Below are 12,144 nucleotides of genomic sequence, written 5' to 3'. Positions count from 1 at the left end.
CGCCCCAAATGCCACCTCTCAGCGATCCCCCTGATGATAATGCAACTGGTCGCAAGGGTAACTTCACTCCTGATGAAGACCTCCAGCTTTGTCAATCGTGGCTTAACATCTCACAGGATCCGCTTATCGGCAATGGTCAAACTTCAAATGCAATGTGGCTTAGAATTGCAGCAGACTTCAAGAAACAAATGCTTCTCAAGACCAATCCTAAAGACTACACCGAACAATCTGAAGAATCCCTGCAATGTCGATGGCGCCCTATGAACAGAATGATCAACAAGTATGTTGGATATCTCTCCAAGGTTAAGAGCTTCCACGGTAGTGGTAAATCCGCCCACGACATCACCGCAGACGCACACGAGATGTACTTGCAGAGAGAGAAACATGTCTTCAAACACGTTCGATGCCACAACCTTTTATCAACTGCCCCGAAATGGGCCGACTACAACACTGAACTGGCTAGACGTAGCAATCCAAATCCCACTCCTCCCAAACCTACCCCTTCTGTCATTTCAATTCGGTCAACCACGGCGTCTCTGACCGATCTTGAAGATTCTGACATCGAAGTCATATCTTCTGACTCTCATGATCGCCCTATGGGGAACAAATTTGCCAAAAAATCAAAGCACGCGGAATCTCTTTTGTCGCAGTTGGTAGATAGCACCAAGGCCATCGCGGTGGCTAGTGGCTCGATTGCTTTAGATTCACGAATACAAGCCTCAGCGGTTGACTTCCTTACTGATGATGTTGTACTCAAGACAGATCTTTCCACGCTTCAAGGTGATATCAGATTGTATTATCAAATGAAGCAGGCTGAGATAATCAAGAAGAGAATGGCTAATATGAGGGCTGAACGTGGGCAGTAGTAGTCATTTACCTCATGTTGAGATCAGTCATGGTTTATTTACTCGTTTCACTCAATTTATGCTTCTTGGTTGTTTGTCTGTGCAGTTTATGTTTTTGCTTGTAACTTTCTCTTTACTTACTTGTTAACCTTCGTTCTGTCTCTGCCTCTGTGTGCTGTGTGTGATTTTGTAGATACGACTTTCCCAAAAAAAATTATTGCTGTGTATTTAGTTCATTGCTATTTTTCATGTCATGTTGATAATTATAAACATATTGATTTTTATACACCTTTGGATGATAGTATAGTAGCATCAACCGGCTTCCGCAAGTAAGCTACTAATCGCAGTTCCCCCATTCTGGAACAAGTTGTGAGAGTAACCAGGTGCGTTATTGGGTGATTTGCAACTTGGGTTATTTGCAACTCTGGTGTTTCTCCAGGTTGCCATGACTGATCTTAGATTAATATTAATTATTTCAATAATGAATAATCTACGATGTGGCCTCCTCGCAATACTATAAAAAAGGCTTGATCTTATGTGAGGTTCAAGAAAGATCTCGTTCTCAAACTCCACTGTTTGTTCATAGTTTACTTTACCTCTGTATATATCAACGCTTACACATTCCTTCCGAGTTAACCTTGTCGAACTCTTAAATCATAATGTCTTCTTCCAGTGGCAATTCCGGGAATCAAGCAACCCCAAGTTCCCCCGATGTCACCTGGATGGGTACGACGTTTGGAACCGGATTTTCCCCCCAAGGATTCCTCTGATACAACCGGATTCATCAGGACCTAGCCAAAGGACAAGGCGATGAACGTCGGGAACTTGTAGATCCCAGATTGCGAACACCTGAAAGCGAAGGTGAGTATAAGTCTGATAGTTTGTATTAAACCATCATACTGACTTTCTAATCATTAGGAAACTCCCGCGATTCATCTCCAGATATAATAATTATCGCTTCCAACCGCGGTAACAACCACACGCCCAACGTTCAAGGTCAGCATGATCTTTAATGCAAAAACCCTGCATGCAACACTAAGTTAACGTATTTTATCCTTAGGCAACCATCCCAGCCCCCGAGCTCAACAAGAATTAGAGCTATTGGAGGAGTATCAACGCCGACAAAGAACCAAACAAGAAATGCGACGTATCATTAAAGTCATTCAAAGTAAGAGAAGAGAAGAGTTTCGAGTCCTTCGTGAAGCTCTTGGCCAGGTTTACAATTACCAAGGACGGTACCTTCAAGGGCCGGGTGAAAAGGAGTCTGCCGCTCATATTTTACGAGAGGGTGGTTTGGGAGCTGAATTTGTAAATGTATTTGATCATGAAGCCAAATGGGCTTGGCTTCAAGCTCGTGTGAACGCGCTTTAGAACGCGCTTTAGTTAGCATTTTATGATAGTCTATGATGTGTGGTTGAATCATTCTTGTATTGTGTTGTCGCTCTTCTCATGTTATCTTTTGGTAGTGTCTCGCTCTCGCAGAAGCAGAACATGAAATGAATCTAAACTGATTCATGGGTCCGTATACTCTTGCATACAATACAAATGCTGAGGGATAAAGTGAACATAAAGTAAATGGCAAGGTGAAAAAGTATATGTACAATATATAATAAGACAAAAAAAAACCTCGATGACCCATGAACTGAGTAAAAAGATGGATGACATTCAGATTCCACCAGCCTCACCCCCTCTCCTTAATCCCGCCGCACCTCGTAAGCTCCAGAGATGCTCGATAAGGTTGTTTTGTAGTTGCTGATGTAAATTTTGATCTTCAACTTGGCTTTGCATATTGAGATAACGCTGATAAGGAGTTATGTCATCATCTGGATGTAGCACCTCTGCTATATCCACCAGAGGAATTACTTCGTGGGGCTCCCCGCCTCGCTCATCCTCAACTACCATGTTGTGGAGGATGACACAACATAACATGATAGATTTCAATACTTTTGGACTCCACATACGCGCTGGACCAGCCACTATTGCAAATTGTGATTGTAGAATGCCAAAAGCGCATTCAACATCCTTTCGAATAGATTCTTGCAACGTTGCAAACCACTGTAGAAGTTAAATAACATACCACATGTCAGTAATACTGTTCTCGTAGAGAGAATATACACAAGAGTATAATAAATACCTGTTTTTCACGTCTTGTGGATGTGAAATGGTTTTAACAATAGTAGACCACTTGGGATAGATTCCGTCCCCCAGATAATATCCTTTGTTGTACTGGTGACCATTAACTTCAAAATTAACCTCGGGTGCTTCACCTTGGCAAAGACGATCGAATAACGGAGAATGGTTGAGTACATTGAGATCATTAAGTGAACCAGGAATTCCAAAGAACGCGTGCCATATCCAACGATCTTTGGATGCAACGGCCTCCAACACAATAGTTGGGCCACCTTCTTTGCCTTTATACTGACCGCTATGCGCCCTGGGGCAGTTTTTCCAACGCCAATGCATGCAGTCGAGTGAACCTAGCATGCCTGGGAAGCCCCGTTCTTTGTTTTCCTCAAGAAGTCTTGCAGTGTCCTCTGCGTTGGGTTCTCAGAGGTATTCTGCTCCAAAACGAGACACAACGGCGGCACAAAATCGTTTCATACTCTCCGTAGAGGTTGTTTGGCCCAGACGTAAGTTTTCGTCGTTCATGTCCGCAGGAGTCCCGTAGGCGAGCATTCTAATGGCGGCGGTGCATTTTTGTAAAGGAGTTAGGCCCAGTCTTTGACAAGCATCGCGTTTTTGAACAAAGTAGCGGTCCTCTGCAGTGACGCCTTCGACAACGCGCAAGAAAACATTGCGTCCCATCCGGTAACGACGACGAAACTGATAGTCATTGTAACAAGGATTATCCACGAAGTAGTCTTTCATCAATTTCTCATGTCCTTCTTCGCGGTTACGTTCGATGTTGGGAGCTTTTCCAGGCTTGGAGCCACCCCCTCGTCGCTTGTGAATATCTTGAGAAGTAATGAAGTGACGAGCTACAGACGAGGTCACTTGGCCAGCGTCAACTATTGTTTGCATACGATTATTTGTTTGGGCACATATAGATAACAGGTTGTTTAATGCGAGAGGATGGGGATCTGGCTGATCAGCCATTTGATCACACGTTAAGATTAAAGATCACCGTGAAGAGGAAAGGAATACGGAAAAAGATAAGATATATCGAGAAAAAGATGTGATCGGTTTCAACTGAGCAGTGAAACCGATCACCACCAAAAACCGACTACTCAGAGATAATGTCTGTCACTTCCGTGGCAGACAATATCTCTTTGTGGATATCTAAATTTCCACTTTCTCGTGTTTACACGGCAACGGTTTTCTCGAACGCCGGGCATATTCCATTGACCTGTCATACAGTCTTTGTACAGACAATTACAGAGACCCAAAAGGGTCGGATTTTACACTGCCCGGTGGTGATGCTCTAAGAGGAAAACTTCCTTGATGTTGTTTATGTATTATCATATTTAGTGAGTTATTACGTGTGCATGGTATGAGGTATGAGGTATGAGTGAGATATTGTGCGCTTGGTGGCACTTGTGGTTTCAGTAACGGGACTGCTATTCAAACTCGGTTCTTTCAAAACCTTGACGGACGGCTTGGTCTGGATTTAGATCATAAGATTCCTTGATTATTTCTCAATCATCATTCATCTCTTTCAAGAGTGATTTTTTGTTTTGCAGGTTGACTAATTCACTGATTTTAGAGTGGAGATTTATTTGAAATAAAAGATCACCTTGAAATATTTATCTTGTTATCAACTAGAAAAAAAAATAAGGAGGATTATCTACACACATATATATATATACTTTCATATATCCTCATTACAATCTCTTATATTTGATCACTTCTTTGATTTTTGATTGTCAAATTATTGAAAATTATGAAAGTCTGGTATGCATCCTCTATTTATAAAGAATTGTAAGTATGTCCCAATAAAATGGAAAAACTTTGTAAACAAAATCAAACTTCCTCGCTCCTTGTGTCAGTGAGGATTGTTAAGTTTGAGTAAAATTTAGAAACTTCCGCTCATGAAAGAATCATTCATTTTTGGCCGCCAATCTTATGTCACGGCCTACAAATCCTATCTACGATCCGCCGGTGCTACGATCATACCATGCAAAAAGCCCCCAATTGTCACCAAGGCCCTCGCTCCTCAGGAACTCAAGTTTACCCGACGCCATTGGCGCTAGTAGTACGCCTTCTCGAGGGCGAGGCGAACGCCGCTCGTGAGGGGCTTACTTAAGCTTGGCCTTCCTATGCCTTCCGCTTCTTCACATGCTGGCAGGAAGATTCTCAATCTATCAAATCGCACCCATTCCAAACTGGTATAAAGACACAATAGTTCGATTGACGTTTGACTCGGTGTCATTTTACCAAAAATGCTTCACTTCTTTCCTAAGATCGCCATCCTCCTCTTCCCCCTGTTCATCAAGGAGACAATCCAGCTCCAGGGAGACTGTACTGTATATTTTGCAGTCGAGGGAAACAGTAAAGCAGGTACGGTACCATCCCATTTCAATCTTTCCCTCAATCTTAACTACCAGAATGATGATTGATCTAAACCCTCGACTGACGTAGATTTGTTTCTGTTATCACTCATTACATAAAAGAGTGCTGGGGGGAATCAGATCATTTTGAATGCAATTATGCAAGCTGTCACAACGGTAGTAAGTAATTCACAAACCGATGATTCTTAATCTTGTTTACGATCCCACACCGTCAAGCTGATTAGTGGACATGTGTATCTTATTCATTCTGTGATGATGTAGACTTTCAATGGACTCCGATGACTGGTTGCCAGTTACAAGATTCACCCGACCAAAGCTTTAGTGATCAACAGTGTGTGGAATATCATTTCGACACAATCTCGGCTCGTTATTGTGAGTAGATTTTGATTTTTAACTTATCCATTCCCCATAAGTTCTGACGTTCAAGATTGATATTTGTTTGCGTATGTGTTTGGAACTCTTTAGTTTGTAAAGTTCATCGTCATAAGACTTATGTATGCCCTTTGAAGAATAATATATCCAAGATGCGTTCGTCACTCTTTTCATACTTATCAAAAAAAAGTTATTTAACTGAAGTTGATTTATCTCTTTTTAGAATGTGGCAATTGTGTGAAAACTAGATAACACAGAAAAAAAAATTGGGCATCTCGTACTTGATTCTTAAAAGAAAAAGAAAAACCATGATATTTCAATTATCACTTGATTTTTTCCTCATCATTTATATTTAATCAAGATTGATTCTTTTCTCAAAGATTCACTTTACTGATACAGATTTTAAAATATTGATCTTGGTTTCTGATTACAGAAATCATCGTATCTCTTATTTTCCAATTCTTTTAGTTTTGATTCTCATTATGAATTTGTGGGAAAGCTTGTACATACAGATTGGATAGCTCCTCATGAAAGATCAGTAAAAACCCAAGAAACCTTGAAATGGAACTGAGAGAATCAAGAGCTACTTTATCATGTTTCCATTTAGCACATAATCTGAAGCATCTATGAGAAATGTATAACGTATGCATGCTTACTGATGATGTTGTTTTTGTTGTTCTTGAGCAGCTGATCCTGGTTAAGAAGACAAGTTTTTTTGTCATGACTTCATCTCTGAAACTATCCCTTTTGAATCCTTTGTCTTCATTTTGACATAAAAGGGTCTACCACTTTTTTCCTTTTTGTTTGTTCATTGATAATTTGATATCTCATCTTTTAAATGTTGAACAAAGTTAGGAATATGTGTGTTGATGTTAGAGAAAAAAGACTTTTTCAAAATTATTGTCAATCAAGATTATCTATCGAATATAGGTGTGTCCATGAATTAATCATAAACAAGCTTGTAAATACAAGCTATTCAATGATCTTGTTTTACGATTCTGCCCTTTTTCGCAACCACTCCATGAGTGAGGAGCTCCCTCTATCTGAGTAACTCACGATAAAGCTTTCTCTAACAATTGGCAAAGACCACCTTTGCAAAATACGCATAAAACAAATACACTCTGATAGGTTGCTCTGTATTTGCCATGTGTTAACCATATGGAAGGGTGGAGCCAGGTGGAGCCTCGAATTCCGTGGTTATATACATTTGTACACCTACGGTTCCGCCAGTTGCCGCCAAAATTGTACAATCAGTAAACAAAACGCCACCATTTCATCTACCTTTTGTAATGTGAAAAAGACTGATACGGTCAATTCAGAACCCGCAAAATATGGAGCCCACTGTGGATGCTCCGCTTGTCATCTTCTCTTGATCAAATCCCATCCATCTGAAACTGGTGTCAATTTTGATACTTCCAAGGGTGATCATCTTCGTTTCTAGCTTTACCAAAAAATGCTTCACTTCAAGACCTTCCTCCTTCTATTTTCCATGGGTATCAAGGCGACAATGCAGGAAAGAATTACTTGTGACATAAAGCTTAAAGTCGAGGGAAACAATAAAGCAGGTATGGAAATCCCATTTCAATCTACTTTGGCACTTTAACTACAGTATGATCTACAACCACGGCTAACGCGGAGATGTGTTGTGATCCCTTGTTTCAAAAGAGTGCTGGGCGCACCCGGCAAACTCACCAGGAAAGTATGAGTGTCATTATTCAAGCTGTTTCAATGGTCTTTATGGTAAGTATCCAAAAACCGATCATCATCCCCCTTGATGTGAAATCGCACTGTAAAGCTGATTAGTCGGTATGTATCTTGTGCATTTTTGATACTAGGTTTTCAATGGACTCCGATGAATCTTTGTATTGATGCCGCCGGGATCTTGCTTGATGGAACTCAAAAGTGTATAGAATACGAGCTCGACACAGCAGCGGGTCAATATAGTCAGTCTTCTGGATCATTAACTATCCATTCTTCATAAGTTTCATCATTGAAATGTTTGGGTTATGTGTGTGAATGTGGAATTCTACAGCTTGTCAAGTTCGTCATGCCAAGAATGGACCAAGACTTATTTATAAGTGCCCTCTTACCGACGATAATATACCTCAAACGCGTCAGTCGAGTTTCGCCACCCATCATAAAGGCATATATACTTAACTGACTAAAATTTATCTCTTTTTAGAATGTGGCAATTGCAAGTTGAAGTAATACATAGATCACACCGAAATCACTCGGGTATCTTGTGTCGTTCTACAAGTGATATGGAAGGAAATTGCGATGAATCTATTGACATTATTCCCTGATTTGTTCCTTGTGATCTATATTTGTCGAGAGTCGCGTGGTGAGCACGGATGTTGAGTCTGGGGCAGGCCAGGCGCGGGGTTTGAACTCTCCAAAGGCGCGCCTAAAGTAGGGCCGCTGAGGCGTTAAATCACCCCCCCACTGGCACAAAGCAAAAAAAAGTAAAAAACACTTAGGGCGCGTTCACTTAAGCGCTTTTTCACGAAAAAGCGCTTTCTTGAATGTTGATAAATCGCATTCTGTGAAATGCGTTTGATTTCTTATTTACAAGCATTCTTGAAATCACAGAATGCTTGAAAAAAGTCTTTTTTTGGCACTTTTCAAGAATTCGATAATATCACATTTTTTGCTCTCGAAATCGCATTCTGCCTCAACTTTTCCCACCTATCATTTCATTTGTGAACTTATCCTGAAATCTCACAATGTACCTTCCACTGTACAGGACCCCTCAGATATTTCCCGAGTCCCCATTCATCGTACACAGCTCTCAAAATCCGTCATCCACCACTCTCCTCAAAAAACGTCTTCGATTCATCCTCACTTGATCTCATTCTCAACCCAAGTCACCTTTATACAAGCACAGGAACCTGATCTAATTTTCGTTTGGAAGTGAGGCAAATAGCCATTTGAGCTTTACTGTCATAAGATGATTTAGCTAAACACTGTTTCTCACTCAAACTGAGTTCCAGTTCAGTCTTTTTGATAGACGTCAAAGCATCTTTCTCGATCAATCAAACTTCAGCTGTGATTAGTCGAAGATAATGCTGGTACAAAGACCTGATTGAGTTTGATTCGAGAAAGGATTGAAAGAAAGGATTGAGCATCAACAATTTGCAAAAGTGAGGATGTATGATTGGTTTATGTAGTGGGATTTTTCAGATCGAAGGGTTTGTCTGGGGATCAACAAACAAAAAAATCGTCCTTAATTTCACCTTTAATCAAACGCTTCATGACCTCTTTTGTCATGAAACGTGAAATTTTGTTTTTTTACAAAAATCGCTTTTCTACATGTAGAAAAGCGGTCACCTAGAATGCGCTTTCTGGAAATCCGGCCTAAGTGAACGCGGCCTTAGGGCGCGTTCACTTAACCAAATTCTGGTGAGAAATCACATTCTGCAAAATTTAAAATGTCTATCTGGTGGGGCATGTTACGTTTTTGCATTAAAAAATTTACAGAATGTGATCACTGGTCCGAAATTCCTTAAGTGAACGCACCCTATAGAACATCAAAAATGGCATGTTTCATATTTCATATTACTGCTTTGAATGATCAAAGGAAGCATTTCATCAACAGCCAATAGGCAAGATTATCAAAAAGGATATCCTTGTCCCAATCCTTAGTCTCAGACGCCTCATCTGAAACAATAGTATCAGGTTGTTCTGCTTCAACTCAAATATTGAATAATTTTAAATCAAAAATAGTATCTATATACTAAATCCGGTATAATTCTCTTGTCCTTCTCCCTGATCCACTTCATCTTTGCCATGAATTTCATTTTCAAACTCTTGAATTTTGTCAAGATCTTCAAATCAAGGATCTGGATCTTGTGAGTCATCACTGACACACCATCGGGCCACTGCTTTGCTCTCAGCAAGCAAAGTTGGGCAACACAAAGCAACACATACATTGAAGAAAGATAGGGCAACACATTGGTTCAGACCATTGTCTGATATCCTTTGGATCAATATTTTCTACCATTGCAATGTGGTGCGGCACCATTGTCAGCAATGCAGCGGGGTAACAGGGTATGCCCCACTGGAATGGTGGATCCTCATGTTTTGTTACTTGGAATTCAAGGATCCACTGCATCCGCCAGAAAAGGTCTTGATGTCAAGATTTTAATGTACTACAAAGGGGCCCCTTTGTAGTGGGTGATGTTCTTGACGTCAAGAACCTCTCTGGCGGATGCGGTGATCTCAATTCAGTTGTCCTTAGGCTTTTGACGGTAGACAAAATAAGAAAACCAAATAGTATCATGATTTCAACAATTTTGATACCTTAACACATAATTTTTCTTATACTTATACTTTGATAATTTTTTTTACTCAAACACTTTGATAACTAATTTTCTTATACTTCAATACTTGAATACTCTTTAGACTTGAAAAAACACATTTTCTATTGATTTCTATTTTTTTCTTGTATAAAAATACTTTGATACTCTTTTCTCTTTTCTTTGTTTCAAATTTGATTCATTTGTGTATATTATAAGGTTCCTAAGTGTGTTGTCCGCAACAGCAGTGAATGCAAAACACAACAGCAAGTGGTGCAACTTTGCCAGTGCTTTGCGGCTGATGAGTTGAAAAACACAGATTTTGTGTTGTGCATAACACACATTACTCACAACACAAAGCGACAGCCCATTGTTGGTCATCAGTAGCAGCAGTATGATTGGAATTGGTGGTTGGTTTGGGCACACAATTTAGGTTAGGAATTAGGGTGAGGTTTAGGGTTAGACAATAAGTGTGAGATACATATTTGTGGGAGGACAGTCCCATTGTAATCAGGTGTATGTTTAGTAGCAAATTACAGACTGACTGTGGCCCTGTGCATACTTTGTTGCTTGCGCAAGCAAAGCGGCTTTGTGATTTGCGCAACCCTTTGTTTGCTCTCAAATATGGGCACACCAACCCTAAAATCAGGCCCAAAAGGCCTTCCCCTGGGGCAGGCCAATTGCGCCCCACCCACCACGTCATTTGAGATATGACAGGTATCTACTGAACAAGAGTTGTGAACACAAAACAAAAAAATACAAAGGTCTTGCAGAGGGGGGATATGGGCTATGCTCTTGCCAATGCTACACAGAGCCATAGTTTGTATCTTGAATTCAAACCTGCAAAAAGTACCAGAAATCCTGAACAGCCTCAATTGTGCCGCAAGTAGAGGCCTTTGGGAGATGACTGGCAGCCAGCCGCTGGTATTGGCACTGACACTGCCAGTCAGTTATATCCCATGAATGTATGGCTTACGCGACCTGAGTCTCTTGTGCTCAACCATATGACATACCCACAACACATCAGGTGAAACCTTTTCACCTGGTGCCACCCTTTCTGGACATATACTGCCTGATAACACCATCACAAGTTGGAGCCAACTTCACACTCTGCAGGTTTCATACCTCACAACCTCAAAAATTATTTCAAGATGCTGCTCTCCAAATTCATTGACAACCTCTCTCAGCTCTATCCTGAGCTGCACTTGACACTTAAACTTTGTGATCTGTTTGGTTCTGCCATCCTGGCCGCCAAAGTCTCTGATAAAATGAAAACACTTGAAAGAACCAATTGTCCAGTGAGCAAGCAATGAACAAGCATCATTTACTTTTGACTGCTCTCTTGGTTCACATGGGGGGCTGGCCTGGCACACCTCACATTGCAAAGAAAGAACAAGCTGTTTCCAACTGTGTTTGAAAAAACACAGTTACATAATATTAATACATTGCAAAACATAGAAAAAATGATGGGCTGGGAATCCCCCTAATTGATCATCATATGTATGGCCCTCTCTGACTCAGACATGCACCAACCATTGTTGTTAATACCATTGAAATCTAGTGTCAAAAACTAATTCACCTGATTTTCAAGTCATTTTTTGCTACAGCTGATTGTGTACTAGGCTGGATGCCGCACTACATAGTCTCAGACATAGGGATTCCAAGGACTGGTTAGCAAGGTTTTCAGAACAAGGATATAGAAAGACAACAAAAGAAGGAACCAGACTATTCACATCAACACCACAAGTGAGGATATTTGAGGATGTATTTGAGGGGGGTCCACTTATCCTTGTCTTCCTCAAGAAATCCAGGACAGATGATGCCAGCCGCACCAAATAAAGTAGCTTGGGATATTGTGTAGGACAATGGCAGGCTACATTGGGGATTGAAGTCAGAAAGCAGGACTAGATGGGTGGTAGTGCTGGTAGTGTGCATGACACGTAACAATTGGGAAGTGGTAGGAAGGGGTACAAGTTGGCAAGGGGCCCTGTTACGTGAGGTTTGACATTACTGTCCAGTGTCAACAAGGGTAATGTGGCACAGAGCTTTCAGCAGCGCTGTGAGCCCTACCACCGGTGAGCCCTACAGCATGGAGCGGCATGATGACACCGCTTTCACGGGGGG

At 40.9% G+C, this 12,144-nt stretch overlaps 2 protein-coding genes across 2 annotated transcripts; both read left to right on the top strand.

Annotated features, from left to right (window-relative positions):
- Nucleotides 1–5,224: 5,224 nt before the first annotated feature.
- On the top strand, nt 5,225–5,977 carry MELLADRAFT_123778 (uncharacterized protein; the record flags this gene model as incomplete). Its single annotated transcript, XM_007405203.1, has 5 exons — nt 5,225–5,342; nt 5,456–5,512; nt 5,615–5,725; nt 5,819–5,881; nt 5,949–5,977. The coding sequence occupies 5 exons, from the start codon at nt 5,225–5,227 to the stop codon at nt 5,975–5,977; spliced, it is 378 nt and encodes a 125-aa protein (XP_007405265.1).
- A 1,201-nt stretch (nt 5,978–7,178) lies between these two features.
- Nucleotides 7,179–7,933, top strand: MELLADRAFT_123580 (uncharacterized protein; the record flags this gene model as incomplete). Its single annotated transcript, XM_007405204.1, has 5 exons — nt 7,179–7,290; nt 7,391–7,465; nt 7,561–7,668; nt 7,758–7,838; nt 7,908–7,933. 5 exons carry the CDS (start codon nt 7,179–7,181, stop codon nt 7,931–7,933), a joined length of 402 nt encoding a protein of 133 aa, XP_007405266.1.
- Nucleotides 7,934–12,144: the final 4,211 nt, after the last annotated feature.

Source organism: Melampsora larici-populina, assembly GCF_000204055.1.
Source record: "Melampsora larici-populina 98AG31 unplaced genomic scaffold MELLAscaffold_3, whole genome shotgun sequence".
Lineage (NCBI taxonomy): Eukaryota > Fungi > Basidiomycota > Pucciniomycetes > Pucciniales > Melampsoraceae > Melampsora > Melampsora laricis-populina.
The sequence above is the reverse complement of the archived record's forward strand: the minus strand, read 5'-3'. Positions and strand labels throughout refer to the sequence as shown.